At 41.3% G+C, this 27,579-nt stretch overlaps 1 protein-coding gene across 1 annotated transcript in view; it reads right to left on the bottom strand.

Annotated features, from left to right (window-relative positions):
• Positions 1–970: 970 nt before the first annotated feature.
• Positions 971–27,579, bottom strand: part of LIPC (lipase C, hepatic type) — a 74,196-nt gene continuing 47,587 nt past the window's right edge. Inside the window, exons 3-10 of the mRNA XM_048866734.2 lie at positions 24,645–24,832; positions 22,403–22,582; positions 19,097–19,214; positions 15,605–15,838; positions 13,841–14,083; positions 7,768–7,888; positions 6,059–6,277; positions 971–2,298 (exon numbers count right to left, since the gene is read on the bottom strand). Of these exons, the coding sequence (XP_048722691.1) occupies positions 2,175–2,298; positions 6,059–6,277; positions 7,768–7,888; positions 13,841–14,083; positions 15,605–15,838; positions 19,097–19,214; positions 22,403–22,582; positions 24,645–24,832 (1,427 nt within the window). The 3' untranslated portion in view covers positions 971–2,174. The remainder of the gene's footprint in view (positions 2,299–6,058; positions 6,278–7,767; positions 7,889–13,840; positions 14,084–15,604; positions 15,839–19,096; positions 19,215–22,402; positions 22,583–24,644; positions 24,833–27,579) is intronic.

Consider the following 27,579-nt stretch of genomic DNA (forward strand, 5'->3'; position numbering starts at 1 on the left):
ACAGTGGATTTCCCAATTCCAAATTGCTACCCATCTGTGGGGAATCAATGTGATGTTGCAAGCTTCCACACAGCGATTGCCACTCACTTCTCCACGGTCAGAGCAGGTCTCAGTTTGGTGTTGCTGCACCATCTGCAGCCTCTCCATGAATGCCAACAACAACCTTGAATTGTTTCTATGTCCTACAGCACATTAGCCTCCAAGGAATCATCATGTTCCTCTATGGCTCCTCTGGCAGCTCTTCAAATACTGCATGATCAGGTGCATTGTGCTCGCAACACTCATCACAATAGTGGAGAGCTGGGCGGGCTCCATGCTTCACACAGTGATGGCAGAGGTGCATGTTTGTGGGGCTTTTGAAAAGAGGTGCGAAACATCATGGGATGCAGTTTTCTCTATTCCAAAATTTTATCGCATCATGAGACATTGAAAGCATGGTCCCCGTCACCCATGCACAACTCCTTTGCCCCCATGAAGCATTGCAATCCCTTCCCAAAATACCCTGCACTAGGTGGTGGCAAGTTGCACAGTGGGATAGCTGCCCCTGGTGCACTGCTCTCTGCCTTGATGCAAGCACTGGTAGTGAGGTCATACACTGCTGACCCAAAGAGTATAGTGTGGACATGCAAAAGTGATTTAATTACTGAGGCAGCTGAATATCAACGTAATTTAGGTAGTCTTAATTTTGTAGTGTACACCTGCCCTTAGTAATTACTCACTAATTTAAAGATTGATAGATCTGCCTAAATTGTTGATTTCCCACATCTTTCAATATCCTGACTCGTAATTTCTGTACATATTTTATTAACATTTATCTGTTTTTGGTGTGACGATATGGCTTGTTTCAGGCCTCATGACCACCAGCAACCATAAACATTTTTCACTATTTGAGAAAAACATTTCAGATTCCTTAAAGACTTTAATAAAATTAAACATCACAGTAGTAAAAACAAACTTGTAATGATAAATTTTGATTTCTGGCATAACAAAATGACCAATGTAGTGTCAAAACACTATTTTTCTGATTACCACATGCAATCATAAACTGAAAATAAAAATTTTCTAAGGAAACTTAGGGCTATTTCTTTTTTCCATATTTTCTATTGATACAGGAAATAATGGAAATACATAATCTTGAAGTTTCATAATTCTCTGAATGTAATTAAAATGGCTGAAGTTTTACAATTTTTCATTTGTAAATCATGTTAGTCTACTGTGAAAATTTTACATAACTTTAGAGTTTACACTAGCATGATGAAAAGGATTTACGTGCAGAAGTTCACTGAACATGACTGCAAATAGGGACTATCAGCTGGAATGTACACTAAGCATTTCTTCAAAGCAAATTAGTTTAAAATATTTCTGTCACTACATTGAACAGCAAAGCATTTTCCAATAGAATAAACTTAAATGAAACATGTTCTTAAAGGTACAATTATTTGGCTCATAACGCTGTAAGTTTTATTGGGTATCAGACAAGGATGAGCCTGTCACCTTCATAACTCCTTAGCTCATGAATGTTAGCAAGCTATTCAGTTAAAAGCTCATAAAAGTTTTCTATAGGTGTGAGAATTTTCTCTCTTCAGTAAGAATATTTTTGCAGTAAGTGATTTACACACCAAGTTCATTAGTAAGTAATTCAACTATGCTTTAGCTGATAATATTCAGGTTTGCCCCATGGAGCCTATGAATTATTTCACCCCAGTGAACTACTTGTTTTGTCGCTAATAAAATTGTTTTCTACCTTGGAGTACGCAAATTGTTGTTATTCCAAGTTGTCTAGTTGGAAAGCAAATTGCTTTTTAAAGAATCAGCAACATGAAATCTGCCTTGTGTTCAACGGCAGTTTTTAGCAAGAGTCTTTTGAAGTAACCATGTTTGCATTTCCCCAGAACAGGTTTTATCTTTCCGCATTTCAAAACAATTTAGATATAAACACATGATATTGACTAAGAAATTGCAAGCTGATCTGTTTGGGAATAGCTTTAAGGACAAACAAAATGCATATTTCAGTATATTGTTGTATCCCAAAAATAAAATTAATTTTTTATTTTTGTCTTGTTCCCTCTGGAACTGTTGGTGTACATTGTTTTTTGTTAAACTTGGTATATTTAAAATGTTTGAACTATTGTTGTAGGTGTGGGATTTTACTAATGCTTGACAGGCAGCTCTGTTCATGTTCTTGCTAATCTGAATTTTCTCTTTAGTCTCCGAGAGCTGTTTGCACATCTCACAAAAGTTTTCTCTTGGGCTGGATGCAGGTGCACGTTGTCAACACTTTGAGAACAAAATGTCATTCTAAATAGAAAACACAAAGTATAAGTTACCTTTTTTGGACATTTCTTTATGTAAATGTTCTGTTCCCCATAGTATTCTTGACTTCAACTTCTTTTTCTGCTTTTTTAATAAGATACCTAATTGTTTTCATTTGCTTTTAATTATGAATGTACATCTGGCAGCAAAGTATTTAGAACAGGGTAGGGGGGAGTAGGTGAGGCATAGGTGATTCCTGTGTATTTAGTTTACTGCTTCTGTATGTTCTTTCCGTTTGTCCATACTTTATGCTAGTTCTCGTGAGTATTGTCTTCATGAAGAAATTTTTGCTGATGGCCACTAGGGGCATGAATCAGGTTATGTAGATCTGTTCTGATAGATAATATGGTGCTTAAAACAGCAGCAGCTGCCTGGACCCTACACTAGTGTTCTCCCACTCTTGCTACCATGTGTGATGCTGAAACATTAATAGCAATAGATGGACATTTTAGTGAAAATATCTTTGTATAAATGCAGCCATAATAACATTTTGAGGCTATGAGGATGAGGTCTCAAAGGAAGCTGAAAGCTTAGCCCATCCTTGAACAGCCCTCCTCTGCTCTTTAAGAAGCATTATTGAAAAAGCATTCATTGACACGTGTCCCACTCTTTACACAAAGGGAAAATCTAGCACATGAAATCATTACAAACAAATGTTTCAAATGATTAAAATGGGTAAAATGTGGATATGAAAATATAGTTAACTGTTTGTTCAAGTGCCTGGGAAAGTGGAAGACTAATCAAAACATATGGTTTGTTTCTTCTAGTATTTTATAATCTAAAATTCCCAATATGCTAATGATTAAATTCATGCAGTTTGGTCTCTCCAAGGGAGTTTTGGTAAATGATTTAAATACACCTCTACATTTCTTTCAAAGAGAGATTTGCCCTTGAGTATTCCTTGTGCTTCCTTTTAGAAATACCTAGTAAGCTTTCACTCACCCCAAAGCACAATTTCAGCAACGGTGTTATTTAAGTTCCCATGAAGTTCTAGATTGCATAGAAAGAGAATAGCACCTCGTCAGCCCCTATTACAACATCCTCAGCACCAAAATCCAGTTCCACTTACCCAACAACCTTTAGCATTGTTTTCTGTATCTAAAACACCTACAAAGTTTTGTGGTGCCAACCCCCAGCCTTTTCTACTCCAGTGGGAATCCCTAAGCAGCACACAAGTATTGTAATTCTTTTGAACTATTTTGAGAGTCCTCTTGCAGCACATTATTGGCACACACAACAGTGTCAGGGAAGAACCTTCCTCTTTAGGAATTTCAAACAGAGCAGCCACATATTCCTTTCACATTTTGTATACACTTTCTTAAACTATCAAAACTCCGGTTGGACCATGTCTCTCTGTCATGCCCAATGCGTCTTACTCTCCAATTTGATCCTGCAGCAAACTGAGCTAAGTTAATACGGGTCCATTATCATTTTCATACCAACATGAGATGTTAAAAACTCAGGATTAATACTCTATGGCAGGATCAAGTCGGAGATGCTGTTCTGTGAGGAGGAAAATATTTATAAAACAAATGTTTTGAGTAAGAGCAAAAGGAGCACAAAGATAGTGGTCAAGTAAATGTATAATTTTTTTCTTCAGGTTTGAAGCACTATGTAAATTTCTGTAAGTCACTCTTTCAAATCAGCACCAGGGAACTATGGCTCTGCAGATGGTAGGGGTACCCTCAATGATCTGCAATAGATATTATTGGTGGCTGTGAGGTCTTTCCTGAGCTCTTTGGAGCAAGACCAATATAATTGTCCCTTCAGGGTTGAAGCCTTCTGCAAAGTAGGACAATTTGTTCTCATTTAACCTTAATTAAAATGGCTAGTTCTCAGGAGGTTAAAGCAGTGGCAGTCATTACAAACATTTCTGGCTAAAATTTTCCTTTTTTTTTTAATAGACAAACCATTTCACAAATATAAGCACTGATGTTACTGGTACTGTAATGGTTTGTCTATGGGGGATGATGTAATAGCTCTTGAAAACCATGAAACCTCACCTTGCATGTAGAAGTTTTTACTCAAGAAAATCTAAGTCCTAGCAAACAGAATGCAATGATTTTACAGTTCGCCTGACAAAATTCATCACTTCATCTACAGCACCAGAAAAATGGCAGCATAGAGTGCAGGAGTGACTGCCAAACACTGGCAGTGATCAATGTTATGTATGGTGCTTTTCCTCTCCAGTATCTCTGTCTGTGGATACTTAACCCACCATGGAAATTCCACTAACACACAAGCCAACCATGCAGGGGCCTCCACATAAGTTTTAATACTGCACACATAGCTCATCTGTCAGAGACTGGACCAGGGCAAAAGAAACTAATGTGAGAAAATCTACCAAGTTTATCAGAAAACAGACTTCTTGTGTTAAATTAATGTAATCAATAATCAGCCAGGAGACTGCGTAGTTCTGAAATCTGCTTCCTCCTCTGTTGCCCTTCTGAGCATGATGTAAGGCACCCTGCCTTTTCCCTGGGGGGAGTTATTGTTGGGGCAGGTGATGGGGGGAAAGGGGAGGAGTTGTCTTTATAAAGCTCCCATTCGTTAACAATGTGTGCCTTTTCAAAGATATTGTGTGGTCCCTAGGGACTCTGACAGGTACATTCTATGTAAAAAAAGAAAAAGAAAAGCAAGCTGCCTTTGGTCATCAGTTGTATTAGGGAAAATCTTCACTGCAGAGTTAACTTAGGCTCTTACTTTCGTGTTGTCTCTAATCCTCTCTCACATAAAACCCTCTCACCAGAGTTTGTGGTGCTTAAAACCAGGGCTAGTTGTCCAAGCTGGGGGCATACGCTAGGACTCAAGCACCATTTTCACTTGAGCTAGTGGCCCCCCTACTTTGTAATGAGCCTGCAGATGAAACCACTCCAGTGCTGATAGGTCTCAAAGGCCTTTCCACAATTCCTCCATGTGCCTGGAAGGCCAGACAAGTTCTCCCAATTTCCCCAGTTCTTTGGGAAACAATCAGAGAGCAGCTCAGATTCCTGCTGCATAAAGCACCATGGGACATGCCCCCAGAAGTCCTGCTGACTCCCACGGGTGCGTGCTGCACCAGGGAGGACTGAATCACTTTGCAGAGTGGCTGCTCATGCCTTGGCTAGGCTAACACAGGTGACTGCCCCAGTTAACTCTGCAGTGAAGACATACCCAAAGTGCTCAAAGCTTGTTGCTAGGTGGGTTGCGACTTCCAAAGAGTTCAGTTGGTAAAGAGGCTGCTGTCAGAGAACAGGAGTCCACATGTAGCAATCAATTATCTAAAAAGTTCAGTTTTAGGCCTACAAATATCCTGGGATTTTTTTCAAGCCTGGGCATATCTAAAGGTGCATGTTAATCCTTGAATTCAGCTCTATTTTGAATCACAACTGGATTTATGATGCAGCTGTGTCACCCTCCTCATACTTGACATACACAAAATATGAGCAGACCAAAGCCTGCTTCTTCTATACGTAGCCAGTGAAAACCAAGCCCACTCCCCGCACCTTCTATTGCTACAAAGCAGTTTGTAAGTTCTTTTATGTCTCCCTATCCCACCCACTGATGTATTTAAACTCATCTGGGAGACAGAAAAGTGTGATGGACAGGCACAGTGGGTGGTGTTTAGTGAATTGGAGTAAAGTGAGGTTTATTTTCTTTGCATAGCTCAAAAGTTGTAGTCTTAGTTATTCTACATCTGATAATTCAAGATCTGTGCCCACACTGCTCCTTAATTATTCCAAAAAGTGATTTCTATAACACCTACTTTTGCTGTGTTTCTCCTGCTTTGACTCTTATTGTCTTTACAATAAGTCCTGGTCGACGGTTGCCCTTTGTCCAGGGGATGATTGTTTGAACTGTGTCCCAGATATTTTCCCAAACTGCAGTTCCTTCCCATTTGAATTTGATCATCATTAGCTCACCAATGTCGATGTCCAGAGTGATGAGAAAGGAATAGGTTTTATTTCCTGTAATGCCTTCAACGCTGTAAAAGCAAAACCACCAAAAGTGATCTGGACACTGAAATGTGCTTTGTGTGAATGATAGTTTCTGGATTATAGGTCTATCTATGGTTTCCATCTGAAGAGGTAGAGCAGATGACACTAATATCTAAACAACACTTGAAGAAAATGTGTTTTTCTTTCTGCATGTTTTAACTGTAAACAATCTTGCAAGATTCTACAGCAGTGCTGCATTTACTATTAAAATAAAGTTGTACTCTTCCCATTTACAAACTGGTCAGTACGTTAGCCACTGAGCTACTGATGACATTATTTGTTCTTTGTATTGCAGTAGTTCCTAGGAGTCCCAATCACGGACCAGGACCCCAGTGTGCTAGGCACTGTACAAACAAACAAAAAGAGAGTCCCTGCCTCAAAGACCTTACTTGAGGGACTTAATTCTTGTTATTATTGTCCATATATATAGGGATCAAAGTGGGTGGGGGCAGTTCCCCTCCATTGCTAAAATCAGAAGGTGTTTCCCTTCTCCTTGGTCTGGGGGAATCACAGCTCCTCCAGGGCTTCTGCTCCTCCAGGGACGGTGAAGTGTGAGAATTTGACAAACCGGGGAGATTGTAATGGGAGGAGCCTGGCCTATTTGTGGAGCAGCAGCAACTCCTGACAGGAGAAGAAAATATTTCCCAAAAAGGAGTCCCTCTGTGCCTCTTCTTCACTACACGAAGGTCTTTCCCACTAGGAGCCTCCAACTCCCTCTCACTCTAGGTGGAAAAACAGTAAATACAGAACACCCAGATTTTGCAGAAAATCCCTCATTAGAAATGTCCCTAAACTTGTCTAAACTGTGGGGAATTACACCAGATGTTTCAGTGTTTCTCCAGGAAGGACCTCCCAAGTTCCCATTTGCTTTTACATCAATCCAGATTCTCTGTAATGGTCAAGTCTAAAAGACATATAGCAATGGAAGTGGGGTGTGTCCTTCACTTCACAAACGCTCTGTCAGCTGTGGTTAGCTGGCTATGGGCCTGGTTGGAGAGGAATCTTTTGGGATATATTCTTCTCTTCTCCTTCCTGCATGCTGTCACCATAAGAAGATACTACACAGTATCTCTGTATGTTGCCTAGGCTCATGACAACAGCCACCATTACCGGTGAACCTCCCATTCTAGTTAAATTGCCTTTTAACTGCACAAAATAGACCCAGCATTCTACAACTGCTCATCCTGGGATGGACTGAACTTGACTGGATAGGATGCCGTACTCAATGTTCAAGAAAACTTCTAAGATTGACTAGTTTATTTTATAGTGACTTTTCATACCAAGACTTGCATGAACATTGTAAAAGGTTGTTGGATTTTTTTGTTTTGCATGATTTCCAGTTCGTCTTTATTGAAGATTACTAAACCAGGCAATTCAGAACAAATGATGCATATTTATTATATAAGTGAGCCTGTATTAGAAAATGTGGCCTCATTTTTCACCACCATAAAATAGGGACTTTGTGTCTAATACTCACAGCGTGATGGGGAGATTTTCAGCATCTTCTTTAGTGCCTGTCAGAGAGACGGTAAAAGTTGGTTCTACCTGCTTCTCTTGAATTTCATTGATGAAGTGTATCTTGAATTGATAATGGTAAACTGCACAGGAGAAGAAATTTCAAGGTGAGTCATGGTCATGCAGGCAGCATACTCATGTGATAGCAGAAGTTTGCAGTTCAGAGCAGACACTTGAAAATCGTTTCCCTTTTATTTATTTTATCAAATGCATTGGTCACCATTAAAAAGTCAGCAGCTGTCAATCATTGCCAAACAGCGTTAGCTGACACGTTTTTGGGTCCCCACTGCTCTCTTTAGTGGTGTGATGTAGGGGAAATGGGTGGGGGGAGTTTTCTGTGGGAAATCTTTCAGATTTCATAAGATTTAATTCTGAGAATTTCTGATGTGTGTCACAGAGAGTAAGCAGGCAGTTCCTGGTCTGACTTCCCTGGATTCTGAACAGCTGTATAGATAGAAATCCTTCTGTGGACTGGAAAGGGCAGTGGAGTAGTCACGTGGATTGAGAACTCTCTTCTGGATGTCAGCCTTGCTCACTGTGATCTGCTGGAACATCTCCCAGCAGAACAGATGACTGTTCTTGATGGCATAATGATACATTGTGCTTAACACGTATCTGTTCACAATATGACTTTGTTCAACATATTGAAAGAAGAAATATGTCATTACTGCTTTGAGGTTTGATGGGTTCTAGAAGAAGAGGGTTTGGGAAAGTCTTTGAACTGAAAAAGTGATGCAGTTGTAGAGAAGAGTGGCTGAGATATCATCAGTGTAAATGTCATATGTCGTTTTCACATGTAGCAAATTGCAGAAAATCATTGTCTGACTGTGTGTGCAAATTGTGCCATACAGCTTTGAATGCCCAACTTTGTCTATCCTCTGCCCGGTCAGCCTGTCAGAAGTAATGGTAACAGTAGTTTCATTTGGAAAAACCATTATCCGCTGATGAAAGCATTCATATAGTACTGTCTATCAGAGGATTTCTGAGCAAGATGACTCTCCATCTGCCCCCAGTACATCAACTGGCTTTAAATTAAGAAACGTAACAGTGATGAGTTGTTCATATGCCCTATAACACTGAGCCCTATGGGCAAACACACCTTCCTTCAGCAGGCCCAGCCTTCCAGGCTGGGGCTTGGAAGGGGATAGTATAGGTCTGCTTCTGCCAGTCTTACTGATCCTGTGTGCTTTGGGGGAATTTTCCTTGGCACTTTGCCCTTTCTATGTGGCCCCTATATGCTGCTTGGAGCAGCACCTAGAGCAGGGGTGGGCAAACTTGTTGGCCCGAGGGCCACATCTGGGTATGGAAATTTTATGGCGGGCCATAAATGCTCACTAAATTGGGGGTTGGGGTGCAGGAGGGAGTGAGGGTTTTGGCTGGGGGTGTGGATTCTGGCGTGGGGCTGGGGATGAGAGGTTGGGGGCGCAGAAGGATGCTCTGGGCTGGGACCGAGGGGTTTGGAGGGTGGGAGGGGGGATCAGGGCTGGGGCAGGGGTGTAGGCTCTAGGTGTCACTTACCTCAAGCAGCTCCCGGAAGCAGTGGCATGTCCTATCTCTGGCTCCTACACAGAGGTGTGACCAGGTGGCTCTCCGCGCTGTCTCATCTGCAGGTGCTGCCCCTGCAACTCTCATTGGCCACAATTGCTGGCCAATGGGAGCTGTGGGGGCAGTATGCGGAGCCCCCTGGCTGCCTCTATGCATAGTGTGGAGCGGGGAGCCCCGGCATGCACAGAGCAGGGCAAGCCCCTGACTCCACTCCCTGGCTGGAGCTCGAATGCCAAATTAAAATGTCTGAAGGGCTGGATGCAGCCCCCAGGCCATAGTTTGTCCTCCCCTGACCTAGAGGTTGGAGAGGTGGATAGAATGGGTCCCTTGGTTGGTTTGGCTAAGTATCCAAACCCATCCATCCACTAAACACCAAATCTATCATTTAAAAATAGATTTTAACCTACTGTGGTACATGAGACCACACTGATTAGACTGCACCTCTTACAAATGCTGTGCTCATAACCATGTAAAATTAAAGCTGGGCCTGCACTGATCTTCGAGACTTGGGAAGGAGATTCATGTTATGAATATATATTTCTAATATATTTCTGCAAAAGCTAAAGGCAAAAACCCTTTCACTGTCCCCACAGGATGAAGGTTGTTTTTTTCTAGCCATCTGCTGGATAAGACCTGTAACAGATGTCCTGACTAATTTGGGGCATTCACGCCTCCAGGGCACATTTAGCAAGAGTTAGATGTTTATCCTGCTCTCCTGGTCAAATTACAGATCAGGTAATTCCATGCTATTATCCAATCCTGCCTGGTAGTTATTATGGAAAGGTAGGTTTCAGAGTAGCAGCCGTGTTAGTCTGTATTCGCAAAAAGAAAAGGAGGACTTGTGGCACCTTAGAGACTAACCAATTTATTTGAGCATAAGCTTTCGTGAGACACAAGCACTCCTTTTCTTTTTATGGAAAAGTATTCACTCCCCCTCCTTAAAACTGATGTGTAGCGTCACTTGCACAGAATGGCTGCAGTTCAGTGGCAAGTGAGTGACCCCGCTACGTACATACATGCGGTCTGTACAACACACTGACCTTTCAGGATGAAAGGTGCTATTATAAACGTGTTATCTTCTTACAACTGCTATCTTTTTAATGAAATCAGGTCAGCTTTCAGGCCTGGATACACTGTCATTAACTTGAAGAATAGAATGTCCAGTTTCATAAAGAAACTAAGATTATGAGGAAGTATAACACTGAGCTTCTTAATTATTTGCTGTCTGAGTTTTTCACATGATCTTTAGAGCATTCTTGGGAAAGTGTTTCAGGATCACTTGATACAGATTCTTACACAATTGTTGGACTGTTTTGCAGCTACTATGAAAGAAAGCTCTTGTTAAGGCATTGACCTTTTGGTATCCCAAAAGTCTGTGAGAATGGCTTTTTCTTTTTTTTTACATCAGGAATAGTTCCAGGAATTGAACTGCAGTATGTCTTTAAAAGTGAAATTAAAGTCATTGGGAACAACAGAGTTAAGGCTTATGGTAAGAAAAGAGTTCCAGATGCCAGTAAGAAAGCAATACCAATGATCTTTTCTTTTGCCAAGATACATTTGTCAGTAGATTCCTTACCGTAAAAGCAGTGTTTAATCATGGATCCTGAAGGTGATCTTACTATGCTGACCCAAAATAAATTTTTGCTTTGAAGAACTAATGAAGAGTGACTGCGTAGGGGCTCCTAAAATGTCAAAATATATTTTGAGCAGTATGATAGGGCATCCGCCCCACACTGGCCTGTAAGGGGTTAATAGAGCCCTAGAGTGGCTGTGGCAAAAAGCAGCCAATAGGAGAGGGGCTGTGAGGAGCGGCCAATCAAGGCCCAGCAGCTCCGTATAAAAAGAGCCTCAGTGAAGAGCAGGGCTATAGCTGCCTGGAGCTTGAGGAGGGAGCACTGTGTCTGGAGTAGGCTGCAATCCTGTAGCATCTCGGACAAAGCAATGCAGGCAGGAACCTGGGGAGAAGAGAGAGAGCTCCGGATGGGCTGCTGAGACTGAGGAAGTGGCCTGGGAAATGTAGTAGCGATAGTAGAGGCAAAGGACTGCAGTAAGTGACTGCAATTCAGAGGGTCCCTGGGCTGGGACCCAGAGTAGAGAGCAGGCCTGGGTCCCTCCCACTTGCCACTGGGGACGTAGCAGGACAATTGACTGCAGTCACCACTGGGGAAGTGGTTGGACTATGAACTAAACTCCCCCAGAAGAGGGGAACATGGATAGTCACGTGGCTAGGGGACTGAACCATGAATAGGATGCAGTGGCTCCTGATGCTGTGAGAGGGTTGCAGGTGGACTGCGGAGAAAGAGTGATGGGGTGCAGACCACAGATGGGGTGTTGGCCTCGAGCTAATCTCCAGAACAACCAGGAGGAGGCACCTGTCCGGTGGTGAGTGATGTGTTCCATGACAGTTAGCTTACCACATAATTAAAAATAAAATAAAATAGGAAATTCAGAAAATGTCAACTTTTTTCTGTTTTCATATGGATTAAATCCAGTCCAGTCTGAGTAGCTGAGCCAGAGCTGTGCTTGTAGCCTCCCCGTTTGGAGTAAATGCCATGCATTTTAAACTAGGATTAGAGGAAGGGTTTCCAAAAATCTTTCAAAAGAAGCCAAATGTGTGTGAAAGCATTACATTGAATTATACATTGAGCACTGGGGACATCATACTGCAAAGGATAAGCAGCAAAACTCAGTAGTTCTGTACATAAGCAGAGCTTGTTCTAGGGATGTGCAAACTATGTGGGCATCCCCTTTCCCTCTGGCAACCTCTCAGCATCCAAAGTGGTGACAATAAATAGCTTATTTCTGAAAAGAGGGAGAAGGACTGAACACAGTGTCTCCTTCAGACAATTCTCATACTCTCTTTAACAGCATGTGAGACCGTGTGGGCCAGACTGCCCATGGCACACATTGCATCTGTGGAGTCCCAGCAGAATCTCCTGTAGCACAGGCTTTCCCCTGCAATTCCCACGCTGCTGGATGCTCTGTGATGCAGGCAACAGCCCTGAGGACAGAGAGACGTTCTCTCCTCTGACCTCAGCGCTCTCCTGCCTCTTTCTTTTTAGTTCCTGTGAGCTTGGAGCCAGCAGGTGGCAGCAGCAGCAGGAGAAAGGGGAAGAGCTGTCGAGTGGGGGGAAGGGGAGGAGCCTGTTCCTGGCTCCTCCTCCTACATCCTCCCCAAGCTGCCAGCCTTTGCCTTTCCTTCCCCTCTCTTACTCTGGCTGCCCCTGACTATCCAATGCCCTGTCACCCCCATACAGCTGTGGGGGTCAGGAATGGGATGGTGTGTGTCTGCCACCTGCAGTTAAGTCATCTTAACTACTGTAAGAACTATTTGTAGGAAATGACCTGGGCTGGAGGACTCAGTCCTGATTTCGAGAGGTAATTGGATGCCACCAAAGACCTTGGGCGTGATGAAAAGAGGTGTGTTCTTTACTTTACTATTTCAAACTCTCACCCCATGCCCGTCTACACTACAAAAGCAATTGTGTCAGTAGACATGGTTACAGCACAATAGCCCTGGGACATGGTTAAACCTGATTCTGTCTTGCAGTGTAGATGGGCTCTTACTGTGTTTCCAAGTCATTAGCATGGACCCAGCTACACTACAAGATGGGACTGTGTGTTCACTGTGTTGTAACTCAGTGGTTCTTAACCCCTTCCATTCTAAGACCTCCCTTACTGATAGCAATATGGAAAGGGTATGGTGGCTTTGAACCCCTGATACCAGTTCCCATCCTCCCATCCCTCAGTCCCAAAGCTGAGAACTCATGTTGTAGTTAGTATGTAACCAGGTCCCTTGACAATTTTTATAGTGCAGATAGGCCTCTATTCCGTAATTCTCTATCAGACCTATTTCCACCCCCTCCCCAATAGTAATTGGTGTAATTATGTATGTGTTTTCTCTCCAAATTCAAATAGTGAGCTGTTATTGTGCTCCTGACAAAGTGATTTAATGAAGATAACTCTAGAATTCCAGTAGCTTCATTTTAGTTCTACAATTCCACCCTATAAAAACCCACACTATTCTGTTCTGTCTTCTGTTTGAAAAGTAATCATTTGTATGTCTGCTATAGACTAATTACAGATAAAATTTGTACCACAGTCAGAATGGGAGGTCTTACAGGTCTCCATGAGCAATTATGGGGGTTTTTTTTTGGCTTGGCTGGCAGCCTGCATATGCTATACCAATTGTTCGGTTTGAGTTAGCTATAAGAAAATTCTGCAGATCAGGACCTGAGCAGCTTAGAAACCACGAATCCACAGTTACTGTGTGATAAGCATGCAACTTGCTTCTCCCATTAAAATATTAAGAGAGCTCTTGAGGGAATGGCTGGGGGGAAAAGCCCACTAGGATTCACAACTATCTGGACAAACTGATTTTGACCTAGTGATTTTATCACTTAGGCAAATGACTTAACAAGATCCAAAAACCTAGTTAATTTTCTCACTTCATTTTCTAGTTGGGCTCCTGAGCAAGTGTACCTACTAACCTTTGAAAGGCGCATGTGCTCGTGTTTTCAAAAAGAGCCGTCTGTTTCTCTGGAGCCTCTCCTTTCTGATGTTGTAGCCCAGGGTGTTGCAACGGTTCTTCCTACAACTGAGGCACATTCCTTTGTCAAAGGTTTGGATATCGTTGCACCAGTAGGCCATGCTTTGCTTATCATCATGCAGTAGAGAGTCAATGAACAGATGAACTGACCTCTCGTGTGCACATTTCACTGTCTGAGTGATCCCTGGAAAATATAATAGCAAAACCCTTGACATTCCCGTGCCCCCACTTCCCATGCCAGTTACAAAGCAGTGTAGTAAGCTGCCATGTAAATCTTATTGATCCTTCTCAACACATCATATTTACTACTAAATCCTATCAGTTAGACAATCCCCGCAGAGACACATGTAGAATTCTTAATTCTATCAAGGAGCATCCAAACACTGACTGAGCTGGCAAACGTAGCAGGAACTAATGTGTACAAAATGGAACAGATTGTACACATCCTCCTCTTTAATAAAATTGTTCAGACTACAGATACCAGAATGCAATGCCCCATCTTGGCTGTTCCATATGGAACATAGCATGCTGGTATCTGTAGTCTTTTCAGACTTCACTTCATATTAAAGAGGACAGCCACTGTGGGCTGCACTGCAGAACGCTGTGCTGCACTTTGGCTGTTCCTGTAATACCTGGCATATCGTACACCTATTTAAGTGACTAACCTCCCTGATGAATCACATTTGCAGCTGTTGTTGTTCAACAGGAACAACATGAATGCATTATTCCCACAGTAAATTGTTGAGAAACAAGCCTGACACTAGGGTACTTATTCTTCATGCTGCTATCAACAGCCTTCAATTTAAAAGTAATTTTTAACAGTCTTTTCCTTTAGTATTACAGTTTTATATCTTATTTTCCTCTCTGTGTGGTTATATACCATGGTAGACTATGAAAACACATCCTCACTCATGAGCTTCCTAATTCATAGCTGCTGAAGCCAGATATGGGCTATCTAATAGCTTTATTTCTTGGTATTGTGAGAACAGCTGAAAATGTTTTGGAATGCAGTATGCTGGGCAAACTCTGCCCTGTTCTGGTGTTTCAGCAAATCATTCTAATTGTCACTCTGCATGAGTGCCTTATCTTCCGGCAGTATATTGCAGCAGTTACAACCTCCTTCAGGGGTGTCTCTGTACATTTACATTGCGCTACACTAGGACAGAGCTTCTATATATAAAACTTAGATTGTTACTTGTCTAATTGGCAATAAGGTCCTAGAGAGAGAGCGAGCGAGTTTGTCCACTTTGCAGGGTAGTACCTGAGGGTTGTGAGGGTAGCAAGGGGGGAGGTAATTCGGGGAGGTAAGTAGTACAGTACTGAATTTTATTTGATTTTAAATAACTAATTGCATTGTAAATGTATCTGTCTTAATTAGGGTAAACTCTCCTCTTGCCTCAGTACCCAAAATAAGTATCCTTGGACTCATTCCAAATTGGTTGATAGTAGGATGCTTTTGTCCTAATTTTCAGAGGTGCTAAGTGCCCAGAGCTCTCACTCAAGTCAATGTGAACTGTGGGTGCTTAGAGCAGCTTAAAAATCAGGTAATCAGTTTCTAGCTAAGAAAAGCTCCCTTTTACAGTATGTTGTTTATATTGGGTGATACTTTAGGCTATTTAATTGCATATGGACATTTAGAAGTTTCTCAGAGCTGCTGTCAGTCAGACTGCAATGCTTCCTTGACATGACAAAAAGCACTTCTTACCAGTGATTCCATATTGTGCAATGTGATTATACACATGCATGATGTGGCAGCCAGGTTGAAAGGTGCCTCCATTGGGATAAAAGTCAAAATGCGCCACTGGCTGCTTGATCCCTACGCTGAGACCCATGTGCTGTTGAGTAAATGTATGAATTGCATCTACAAAGTTTGCATCATCTGGAGATAAACGGTCTGTTGGTGACATTCCTTCAAACAAAGGACCAGCGGGGTCAAGGCCTACAATAAATGCAAATAATCTGTTTGAGAGTTACAGTAGATTTGATTTACCAGAAGAAGTTATGAAATTAATACCATAAAACTGAGAAAAACATACTCTATGACTGCCCAGACTTTTAGTGACGGCTTGCCTTCTTCATGCTAAGAAACAAGACTAGGGACAAAAAGGCCACGAGTAGGGGGAACACAACTACACCCAAAGAGTTAAAAGCAAATATAGACACTAACAAACAGTAATTGCTATATATACAAGGACACTAGCCTGAAGAGATAGATGTGTTTGTTGTAGACAAGCCGTGTTCACTGCCACTACGTCTGCTTGGGTGGGTGTTTACTTAATTTTGGTTTTTAAATCCTGCAGAGGTCACACATGGCAGAGGCCCTATTGCAGACAGGTGTTCCATGTTAAGCTTGACTTTTACCTTACATTTGAGACCTGAGACTTCATAATGTTTGGTTTGTTTATAGAAAGGCTTCTGGTGTCTGGTTATCTATTTTTATTCAGAATGATTCTCCACCATCAAATGACTGTACTTCAAGGCTAATAATTATCCCTCTTTAGAAAAAATATTCCAGACTTGGAGTGTTAGATTTAGTTTATTAAATATTTTTCCAAGGTGCCTATCACCTTACTTTCTGAGGGCTATTGAAGAACTAATTTTTTTTAATGTCCCATGTACATTTTTAGCTGCTTTTCTGTGTCTAGAAGACTACTCTGGGCCAGATGCTGCTTGGATAGTCCTGCAAATCCCCTTGTCTAATGGGAGCAGAATTGGCACATGTGTATTAAAAGTAAAGTTGGCTATAACGAATGTGTGGCCAATTTTTGTAGATATTTTCCATTCAGTGTTCAGTTAATGGAGATTATTGTTGCAAGCTTATTTCAGTGCTACTGAAGAATATACCTAATTATATTTAGAAATAATGGATTTTAATTATTTTAAGCATTTTCTCACTTGCTCACCCTTAAAGGGTAAAGGGTATATTGAGGGTTCCTGCTAGGGATGGCCAAACTACTTAGGATAAAATAAGAAGCACTCTGAACCTTTGCCCAGAACTTGGACCATACTTGAGTGGAATCCTTAGGTTGATGCTTTTGGACCTCTGCACTTCCCTGGTTTGGACTCAGGCTGGAAGATGGTGTACAGAAATATTAGAAGAAAGATCCTTGCTGTAATTCTTCCAATTCAGAACACGTAAGTACTGGATATCCTAAGATTCTGTGCTTAGAAGAATTTCAGCCCAGTGTCTACACCAGTGGGAGAAGCTTCAAAACTGAATCTAGTTCCCATTAGAGCATAAACTTTTTGCAATGAGAAATTTGCTTCTTTTTCCAACCAAAGCCTAAATAAAAGCTTAAGTGCTAAATTCTGCTTCTTTGTTGCAAGTGGAGTTCGTATGGCTTTTCTGATGAGGCCTGCTTTTGCACCACTAAAGTCAATGGGAATTTTGTCAGAGACTTTAGCGGAAGCAGGATCAAGGCTCTAATTACCATTCCACTGCAGAAAATGAGTAACTTCAAGAAAATGTACATTAGAAGGAGAACAAACCGGCAGTCAATGCACAGCTAGTCCAAAATGGACTATTTCACAGCTCTAAAAATACAACAATTGCATTTTTTTTATTGTCAGAGCCCTTGCACAGGCGTTGGCCAGCCAAGAAAAAAGTACAGTGGTTACAGCTAAGAGAAATATTTTCAGAAGGGTGCACTTTGCCTTTAAATATCAAGCATTTGGCAGACTCTAAATGTGCTTCTCTTCCATTTATTTCACCACTTATTACAGCTTCTGTCAAAGAAAAAGAATCATGTGGTGAACTGAGAAAATACATTTGGACGCTGTGGTATTCTTCCTACAGATCTGTAGAAGGCTGGCAGTGCCTGAGACACCCCGCCCTGTGAGCAGGTGTTAACCCTTTCCCAGCAATATCCAGTGAGTTCTGCTGGCTCACTGAAGGCAGTGGTTTATTTTGACACCTGGTATAAGGGAGGTAGGAGCAGTTCTTCAGGAATAGAGAATATAGGGTGTAGAATGAGCAGGCCTGAGGTAGGAATCCTGAGAGCTGTCACGCCTGGGGCAAAGGCATGAGTTGAACTTTATCTTATCTCCTATTCCTTTGTTAAACAGGCAAACCCCAGGAAGGGTTTATGTTCGGACTCTAGATATTGTGTGGACTTTGGTTTTGATCAGGTTGGAGAAGGCAAATAAGTAAGAAGGTTCATAAGTAGGACCCTGCGTAAATCTTTTTTTTTTTTTTTTTTTTAAAGAAAATTCACCATAGCAGACATGGCAAAGTATTGAATTTCACAGAGTTTGCAGGGAATAAATTTTACAACTGAAATTAATCAATTTTGAGGATGGAATGAATTGTACAACAAATGTTAGTCAATTTCAAGGACTGAATGAATTTCACATGTAAATGTAATCAGTTTCAAGGACAAATACTTAAGAGATCACAGTTTGGAGGCATTTTCATGATTTCCATGCCCTCCATGAAATCTTTATTTACACAGGGCCTTACTCATAAGACCTAATAATCAGAAGAGTTTTGCCCTAGGATTCACCTTAGGACCTGTAGTGGATGTCCTGCAAACTGTAACATATATGGAGCTTGAGGCTATAGACTTTACTTTTTGCTCCCTCATAGTGGTGGGCCTGAACAAAACACTGGATTTAAACATATTTGTTTTGGGGATCCAGTTCCAAATGATGGGTGTCTGGCTTACCTCTGTTCAGCACTACATTATACAAAACAATGGGCCTTCCTTTAAAGACATGAATATCTGCAATAATTATATAACTACTAAAATACGCCCACAGAGAACAATATCTGCAGATCTTTCAGTTTTTGATCCCACATACGAGTAAATTTTCACACTTGCATAGTTCCATTGAGTTCATTGGGACTATTCAAGCATACAAAGTTGCTTACGTGTCTAAGTATTTTCAGAATCAGGACCTCAGTGTGTGTGTAAAAATTTGGAATAATTATATTAGAAAAGAAGACCAGTACAAACGTAAATTTATTTAGCACACTGCATCATAGGACTCCTGAAATAAATTAATTACAAGAAAACCTTTGAAAATCCAGTGTAAATATCACTGTTATATACTCACACAATCAGTGAAGATAAGATTGCTCATTTTTAAAAAATTATAGTTCTAATGTAAGCTGTAACATAAGGCTGTTAAGTATCAGTACACTTAAGCAATGAAGCCAGCTGGCTGTTCTATTAAAGTTATAAATATTTTTTTTTACCTGTAATTCTTCCAATCTTGTTTGTGCCACTAATATAACTGCCAGCAAACCCTGAAACATGAGCTCCTAGGCTGTACCCAATTAGATGAACATTGCTTCTGGAAAATTGAACAGATTCCTGGAAGACATCAGCAGTTTGATTTAGGTGCATAAAAAATGAAAAATAAACTGGTAATTGCTGTCTAAGAATTCCCATCGGTTACAACACAAGCCAGTTTGTATTTTGATACCAATGATCGAATGAGGTGCTTAGGTCACAAAAGGCATTTGCTGGTTTTAACTTCATTTAACTTCTACTGGACATGTGCATACTTCAGGAAACTGCCATACAATTAGACACTGTTGTTCACATACTCTGCTCAGGTACGCCCTGGGTAGAAATAGCAGGGGTTTGCTGATCTTCATTAGAAATGTTGCAGGTGTTGTATTATCTGTGTCTGCAGTATTCTGCTTTTCAGTTGCTGGATGTGTGTTAAATACAGGGTAAAACAATCCTTTACATATAGTGTCCTGTCACCTCATACTGAGACACTGATGCATATTGCAAGCAAAGTATCACAGGCCTTCTTATCAGAAATGTAAAGTGATACATCAGTGTCATTTCTTGGACTAATTTGTACAACTGGGTATCTGATCTGAAACAAGCCCACTGAAGTAGAATGGCCTTGGGCTCATCACTCTTCCTACTCAATACGGCATATATCTTAGCTCTTTCACTTACACTCTGAGGCACAAGAATTTTCTGAGTTGGAAAGAAAAATGTGGTATTTGTGTCTCTTACAGAAATATCCAAACCTTTCAGGGTGGACTTTACCGGAAGCCATGTTATTCTGCTACATTTCTCAATCTCCACTAGAGAGAAGTATTTAGAGGGAAAACAGTAAATTCTTGTGAAAGGTGATTCTCAGAAATTACACCTGGGAAATCTGAAATTAATAGTTTTCTTAACAGACGTTGCTAAACTAGAAATGATGCCTCCTAAACGCCTGGACTAGGAACTCTAAGATTGGCTTTCTTTGTATTTTCAATTAAAACACATACACCTCTGAAATATTTGATACCTCCACTGTGGCCATTTCAGGTGTTCACATCTGGCTCTAAGCAGTTGGACACACATCAGAAATACACTTCTGGAGGGTGGAAAGGAAAATTCTCATTGCTAAGTGGGCTGGGGGTAGTTTTTGTTGTTGTTTCATTAGTTTCAACACAACTGTGTTTTGTTAGCACTGTTTACTTTATGAACTTTCTCTCCAGTGAATTTAATCTCCCTCTCAATGGAATGTAAAGCTGTGAAAGGTGACAGCCAGTGTAAATCTTGGGGGGACACAGCATAAAGGAATCCACCCATGCTGCCACAGCAATGTGCTCAGAATCACTTCTTCAGCCCCATGCTGTAGTCAGTCCTTGGTTTGTCGGCTGAGACAGCTAGCAAGTATGATCGTCAGTGATGTCTCTGATGTGCTACCTCTCCTCTGGGAACTGCACTAAGTCCACCCGCTTGTCTCACATAGATCAGCTATCAAAATATCACTTCAGGTCACTGCCACCATGACCCAGTTTGAACAAGAGCAAAGGTTACTTTTAATCTCACAAAGTAGAAGGGTGACACCAGTTATCTTCGTGCTCTCTGTGGTATAGTGTCCACTCTCCATAAGTATCAGGGGGTAGCTGTGTTAGTCTGTATCCACAAAAACAACAAGGAGTCCGGTGGCACCTTAAAGACTAACAGATTTATTTGAGCATAAGCTTTCGAGGGTAAAAAACCCACTTCAGATGCATGGAGTCATACAACTGAAGAAGTGGGTTTTTTACCCAAAAAAGCTTATGCCCAAATAAATCTGTTAGTCTTTAAGGTGCCACCGGACTCATCATCCTGCCATCACCGATGGTAGATGCTTTGCTCTTCATTACCGTTTGTTACAAATTTCTCAGTCAACTTTACAGACTTCTTTTTCCCCCCAAAAGAAAGTTCAGTGTAGACATAGCCGTGACTAAAAGGAAGTGGGCTGGTCTACACTATACAGACTTTGCTGATACGGCTATACCAGCACAGTTATACTGGCAGAGACCCTGAGTGTAGATGCAGTGTATGCTGACAGAAAGTTTTCTGGTGGCATAGCGACACCACCTCTCCAGATGACATGAGCTCTGCCAATAGAAGCACTCTTCTGTCAGCACAGTTGCATCTACACTGGGGTTTTTGCCAGGACAGCTGTGTTGGCTAGGCTTGTGGGTGTGTGTGTTTTCACACCTCAACCAACATAGCTATGCCAACAAATCTCTCTCATGTAGATGTGGCCTGTGACTTCATATTTTCCCTGTGAGGTAGGGAAGCATTATCCCATTTTACGTATGGGGAATCCTGGACCAGCTCTCTCTGTGTGTGTGTGCACACTAAATAGGGGGCTGCCTAAAGCACCTGATTTATAGGGGTAGCTCTTGTTCTGTCAGTCTTCACTCCCCCATCCGCTGAAATATCATCATCGCGCTCCTCCATCACCATCATGGCAAAAACAGTAGCTGGTAGCCATCAGACCAATGCAGCTCTGGCATGGCTGCCTGCCACAGCTAGGACAGCTTTGAAGCACATGTCTGTCTCTGTGAGGGTGCTCCCTCTTTAACTGAAACCAGGCGCAGTGGCCAATGCTGGGAGTCATCACATTAGCACAGCTCAGGCCTTGCTGCTGCTTCCACAGCAGCTGAGTCCACTTTGGGGAGGGCCTGAGGGGACCAAAGTGCTTAGTGCCAGCTGTGGAGAACTGAAGCAAAGACTTGTCCAAGATCACCCTTAAAGTCTGTGGCAGAGATGGGAACTGAAGCCAAAACACCTCCGCCCCTGTCCAGCGAAGCCCATTCTTCTTGCCAGTGATGCTCACGCAAAACCAGGCTCTGAAAATGTGTTGCTCTTTCATCCCTCCCCTGCTTCCACCGACCACTGTCAGTTTAAGTGTTTTGAACTTGAGCTTTATTATCCAGTACAGGTCTATAACTCAGACAAACAGCTGCCTGCAGAAGTGCTAACAGAACAAAGAAAATTACAGTAGCATGAAACGATCACATCTCTAAAGTAATATCAAATGTTTTAATAAACAGAAGGCCACTTGCTGTTTCTCTCTTGCACAATAAAATTTTTATGAAGTCATCTTAAAGTTTATGGAAGAAATTTGTTTGTGCATTGCAATGAAAGAATGTAAGTGAGTGAAGCAGAGCACATTAACAACATAACTTCGAACTAAGGTGAAAGCATAAACAAAAGGAGAAAATAGCTCTTGCTCAAAGAAACACATTTTGATTCGGGGCGCTTACCTCCAGCCATTCCAGGAAACCTGCTATCTCTTGTCCTATATTGCGTGTATTCTGTGCTGCTATAGGGTAATGCTGGTGAGCAAGTGTAAGCCAGTCTGCAATAATCACATTTGTTTGTTTATGCTGAGATTTCAGGGCTGCTACCATCTTCCAGATCCACCCTTCTAACATTCCATCTACCTGTAAAAAAGGGTTTGGGTGGGAGGGGGGGAAGAACCTCTTTACCAAGTACATTCCTATGCAATTCCTGACAACTAATTACATGAAAACGAGAATATGTGAGCAAGGAGGATTATTTAGTAGTCATCAGGTTTTGTATATCACTTCTGAGGATGACGATAAAATGATTGCATATAGCAGTAAGATCAGAAGGATAAAACAAACTCAAGAGCCAATATCAAAAGCATTCAACTTTTGGGCCTTTTGACATGGGCCCTTGACAATGAACAGGTGCCACTGTATTTACTCTCTCTTCTAGGGATAACTGAGTAATTTCTCATATTTCATTTTACAGCAGCTACCCTCCAAAAATCCTAGGTACAGGGAAAGGGGTAGGTGTGGTGGTGAAAGATTGCTGGGCATCTAGAGTTCCAGACTTCTGATTTTCTAGACAATTCCATCAATCATTTTGAAATCTGTCCTGCCCTGCTTTTGTTCTTGTTGTGAGCATGCGTGCGCTCTCGCTCTCTCTCGCTCTCTCTCTCTTTTTTTTTTAAAGGTTTGATCATGAAGCCTATATTTGCCTGAGGAGTCCCATTCAATTCAATGGGTCATAAATTCCTAATGCTTTTTTGATTGTAAGAATCCTTAGTTTCTATCAAATCTAATACAGCCAAATTTTCTAATTGCTAAAGCTGTCAGAATTAAGTTAAACTAATTGAATACATTCCCTTCACCGGGGCACTTACAGGCTTCTAAATCTCTTCTCCACTGACCCTCTAACAGAGTTTGAGAATCCATGTTTAAATTTGGCTTAAGCATGGCGTTCCAACTCAGGCCCTGATCCCTCTCATGCTGAAGTTAAGAAGTTTTGTCACTGACTTCAGTGGGAATAGGCTCAGGCCCATTGTTTGCTCAATGAGGACAGTGTTTGAATAAGGTCCCCCAGTTTGGTTAAAGACCCAGGGTAAAGTGTTGGCTCCACTGAAGTTGATGGGAGTTTTGCCATTGACCTCCATGAGGCCAAGATTTCAACCTCATTGTAGACAGGGTCCAAATAAAATCTCTTGAATTTACATGTCTCTACCTGATATGGGGAACTTCACTTGAGTTTTACAAAACTGGAACTGTTAACCAGGTTGCAGAACAAGTTGAAACCCTGGTTCACTGTGTCCAAACTTCTGATATGGTATTCCTCTTCCAATTTCAAATTGCATCGTCATTTTCCATTTTGTTACAAAAAGCTCAATGGGAATTCGGAAGAGAGTTGTTTATCTTTTTTTCCCTTACATATTTGTTTGGGGTCCTTTACTGAAATAATTTTAGTGGTGCATTCTCCATCCCTATTCATCTGTAGCTCCTACTAATGCCAAAAGGTATTACATCCATGTGCTTGGGGGCAATGCCCTATAAAGTTTTCTGTGATAAAAGATTTGCTCAGACAGTTTTGTCCACCTTTGCTAGTAAGTGTGGCTTCTATAAGATTCTGCTTTGAATGTCTGTTAAATGAACATTTTTTTAAACTGAAGAGCTGATCAAAATTCACTGCAGACTAGAACGGCTTTTTGAACTGGCTTTTTAATTTTTTTTTTTAACTTGGAACCAGTTCAGTGGTTATTTATTGCTGTTCAAGGCTCCATTTTCAGCTGAAAGTGTTTTATAGAGAATTTCTCTTCAAGGTGTGTGTGAAAGAGATGTGGGGAGATTTTGAGCACTTCTTTTCAATAACAATCTGGAAGTATCTGTTAGCAAATAGAACAGAAATGAAATCAGTACTTGAGCCTTTAGAGACATAGCACATTAATTCAGCTACTTGTTCAGACTCTACAGGCTTTAAACCAGGGAATATGAAAATAATCTCTAACACAGGTCTCCTCTATGAGAGGTTGATATTCGGTCTCCGAATTCAATGGGAGTAACAGACTCTGGACTATTTCAAGATATGTTTCCTACTAAGGAAATATGCAGTCATTCTTTTCCTAACCTTTCCTTGGAAGATACTTTGGTAGTAACATAATAAGAAGGGAAGTAGATCAGATCAGATGCATCTTGAATTAAAAAGAAAATAATGTGAAGTTCATACCGACCATCCATGGACTATCATCACCAGAGGAAGAGAGGCATTGAAACTGCATTTGTCAAGAGTTTCCAACTGATCAAACAAAATCAGACAGCCTTCTTCAGTTGTGTTTGTATAGAGTCGAAATTTGGTTGCTGAGCTGTGTTGATTTTTCTTTATTCTAATGTGCTGATGCTGTGACCCCAGTGCCTCTGAAATGAAATTTATATAACATACCTAGTAACAAGGAATACAAAACCTGCAAAGACTATTTATGCAGTACAGCTTAAAATACATGGAGGAATAAAGTTATTTAAAAAAATACACTTCTATTGAGTGAAATGCTGCGTAATACAATCCGTTAATAACTAGGCATAAGCTGCAAAGCTTGGTCAAAAGCTGACCTTTTTCAAAGTTTGATGCTGTTTGAATCTGAGGTTTGCTTTGAGCCTGTCTCTCACAATAACTGAAATTACACAGGAAATATGGGCCTTATAATTATGGTGCATGATACAATATCTACCATAAGGATAAGGTACAGTTGTTGTGACTCTACAACATTATTACATGCATAGCCAATAACATAGTAACTCTGCAGGGGACATATAACTAATGTATATATGCTAGTAGATGCAAAGCAAGTAGCAGTATGCTAAAGCAACCATTTAATACAAGCATATAATTCTGTTTAGGGTTTTGGGTGACCTCTGAAGCCATTAGAGCGGATCTCAAGTGATTTGTCTCTAGAAAGTCAAGATAAAAATTCCTTGTATAGGTTGTGGTACATGTACTTTCTGATAACATACCCTTGTAGGAGATACAGGAGAATATTCTTAAAGCACCTAGGTGACTTAGGCTCCTCCATACCAGTTTCAAAAGAGACTTAGGAGCCTAACTGCCTGAGTCTCTCTTGAAAATGGGACTTGGGGTAAAATTTTCAAAAGCCCCTTTCACATTCTGTGTCACTTTACAATAGGATATTTCCACTACATGATCATTGCATATGTGGCAAGAAGTTCAGGTCCTTATGGGACCTCGAAGGAGTGACCCTCCTGGTTGTGATGTTTCCTAATAAGGGGAAGAAGCATCCTTCTTCACTAGGCATTAGTACCAGGACGGTTCCAGGGGATGCTTAGATCCAGGCAAACTCCTCTCCCAGCTGCAGGAAGAGCAGAGGACAGCTGGATCCTACTGACTCACTTCAGGCAGGTGCAATTTTTTTTTCATTAAAAGGACTTGCAAAGAATGTCATTCTCCCCTGCTCCCCATCCCAGTGGTGGGAGGAGAGATGTTAGTTGGATCAGCAGGTATGATAACCAGCTCCCATAAGGGAAAGGCAGGGGATGAATCATAAAATTGTAGGACTGGAAGGGACCTCAAGAAGTCATCTAGTCCAGTCCCCTGCACTCAAGGATGCACTCCTGCACCACTAAGCATTATCTAGACCATCCCTGACAGGTGTTTGTCTAACCTGCTCTTAAAAAATCTCCAATGACAGAAATTCTACAACCTCCCTAGGCAATTTATTCCAGTGCTTAACCACCTTGACACTTCGGAAGTTTTTCCGAATGTCCAGCCTAAACTGCCCTTGCTGCAATTTAAGCCCATTGCTTCTTGTCCTATCCTAAGAGGTTAATGAGAACAATTTTTCTCCCTCCTCCTCGTAACAACCTTTTATGTCCTTGGAAACTATTATCATGTCCCCTCTCAGTCTTTTCTTTTCCAGACTAAACCAATTTTTTTTCAGTCCTCCCTCATAGGTCATGTTTTCTTGACCTTTAATTATTTTTGTTACTCTTCTCTGGACTTTCTCCAATTTGTCCACGTCTTTCCTGAAATGTGGCGCCTAGAACTGGACACAATACTCTAGTTGAGGCCTAATCATGAGCAAATACCTGGAAATATCATAGCTGGGCCCCTCCTACCTTGGGTTCTCTGTCTCCTATTGGTCAACCAGGGTGGAGCTGAGAAGCTATTTGGCCCTGATGCATCTCCCTTCCATCAATTTAAACGCTTCTTGTGCATTTGGGGGCCCCTTGCATCTTTACCTGCCCGGTACTTCCTCCTTGTTGTTGTAGTATAGTGAGCTATCAGGATGCCGTGGGTCTTACCAATCTAATGTTTTTGGTGTCAGGAAGGAATTTTACACTATTTATTTATTTTCTGCCTTCTTGATCTCATCGTGGAGGTCCAGTTAGGTTAAAAAGGGTACAAATTGGAAGTTTAATATTAGGAGATTTCTAGGAACTAAACATTCATTAGAGCTTATGTCCACTGTCCAGCATGGGATAAAGGCTAAGAGAAGTAAATGAGACTTGGCATTTTGCTGATGGACCTTGTGCTTGTAGGAAGAAAGGGGAGCCCTTCACAGACTGAGGTTCCATTGGTATGCTCTATCCCTGCTCCCTTCTGGGTGGGTGGTTTCAAAGAGAAGCTGAGTCCTGGGATAGGCTGAAGAGAGGGTGGCTCCTCTGGATAAGAATCTGGGTTGGTTTGTAGGGGAATGGGATTCACAGTGAGTAAAGTACTTTTAGGTTATTGGATGAAAGCTGCTTAATACATGCAAAATATACCACTGTATTAGAAATGTTTCTGTGTGTAGTTCATCTCCCAAAAGTGAGCATTATTAAAGTGATGTTTGAGAATATCAATGCTCATGACTTTTATGCCTACGGACATTTTTCAGAAACCATGTTTCTTGACATACTGTCCTATCTCTAGAATACATCCATCTCTGATGTTCCAGTTATAAATGTAACCACAGGTTCTGATGACATTAACTGAGTCAATTCAATACATTGCAAGAGGCTTTTGATAAATGTACAGAGCTGGCTCTTATTCTGGAAGCATGCATAGCAATGGGACTACTCACATGCAATATTGGGGTTTTCTATTACACAATACATAGCACATCATTCACATCTGATTTCTCTGTCTTTAGATCAGACTGTAACATTGT

Source organism: Caretta caretta, chromosome 10, assembly GCF_965140235.1.
Source record: "Caretta caretta isolate rCarCar2 chromosome 10, rCarCar1.hap1, whole genome shotgun sequence".
Lineage (NCBI taxonomy): Eukaryota > Metazoa > Chordata > Testudines > Cheloniidae > Caretta > Caretta caretta.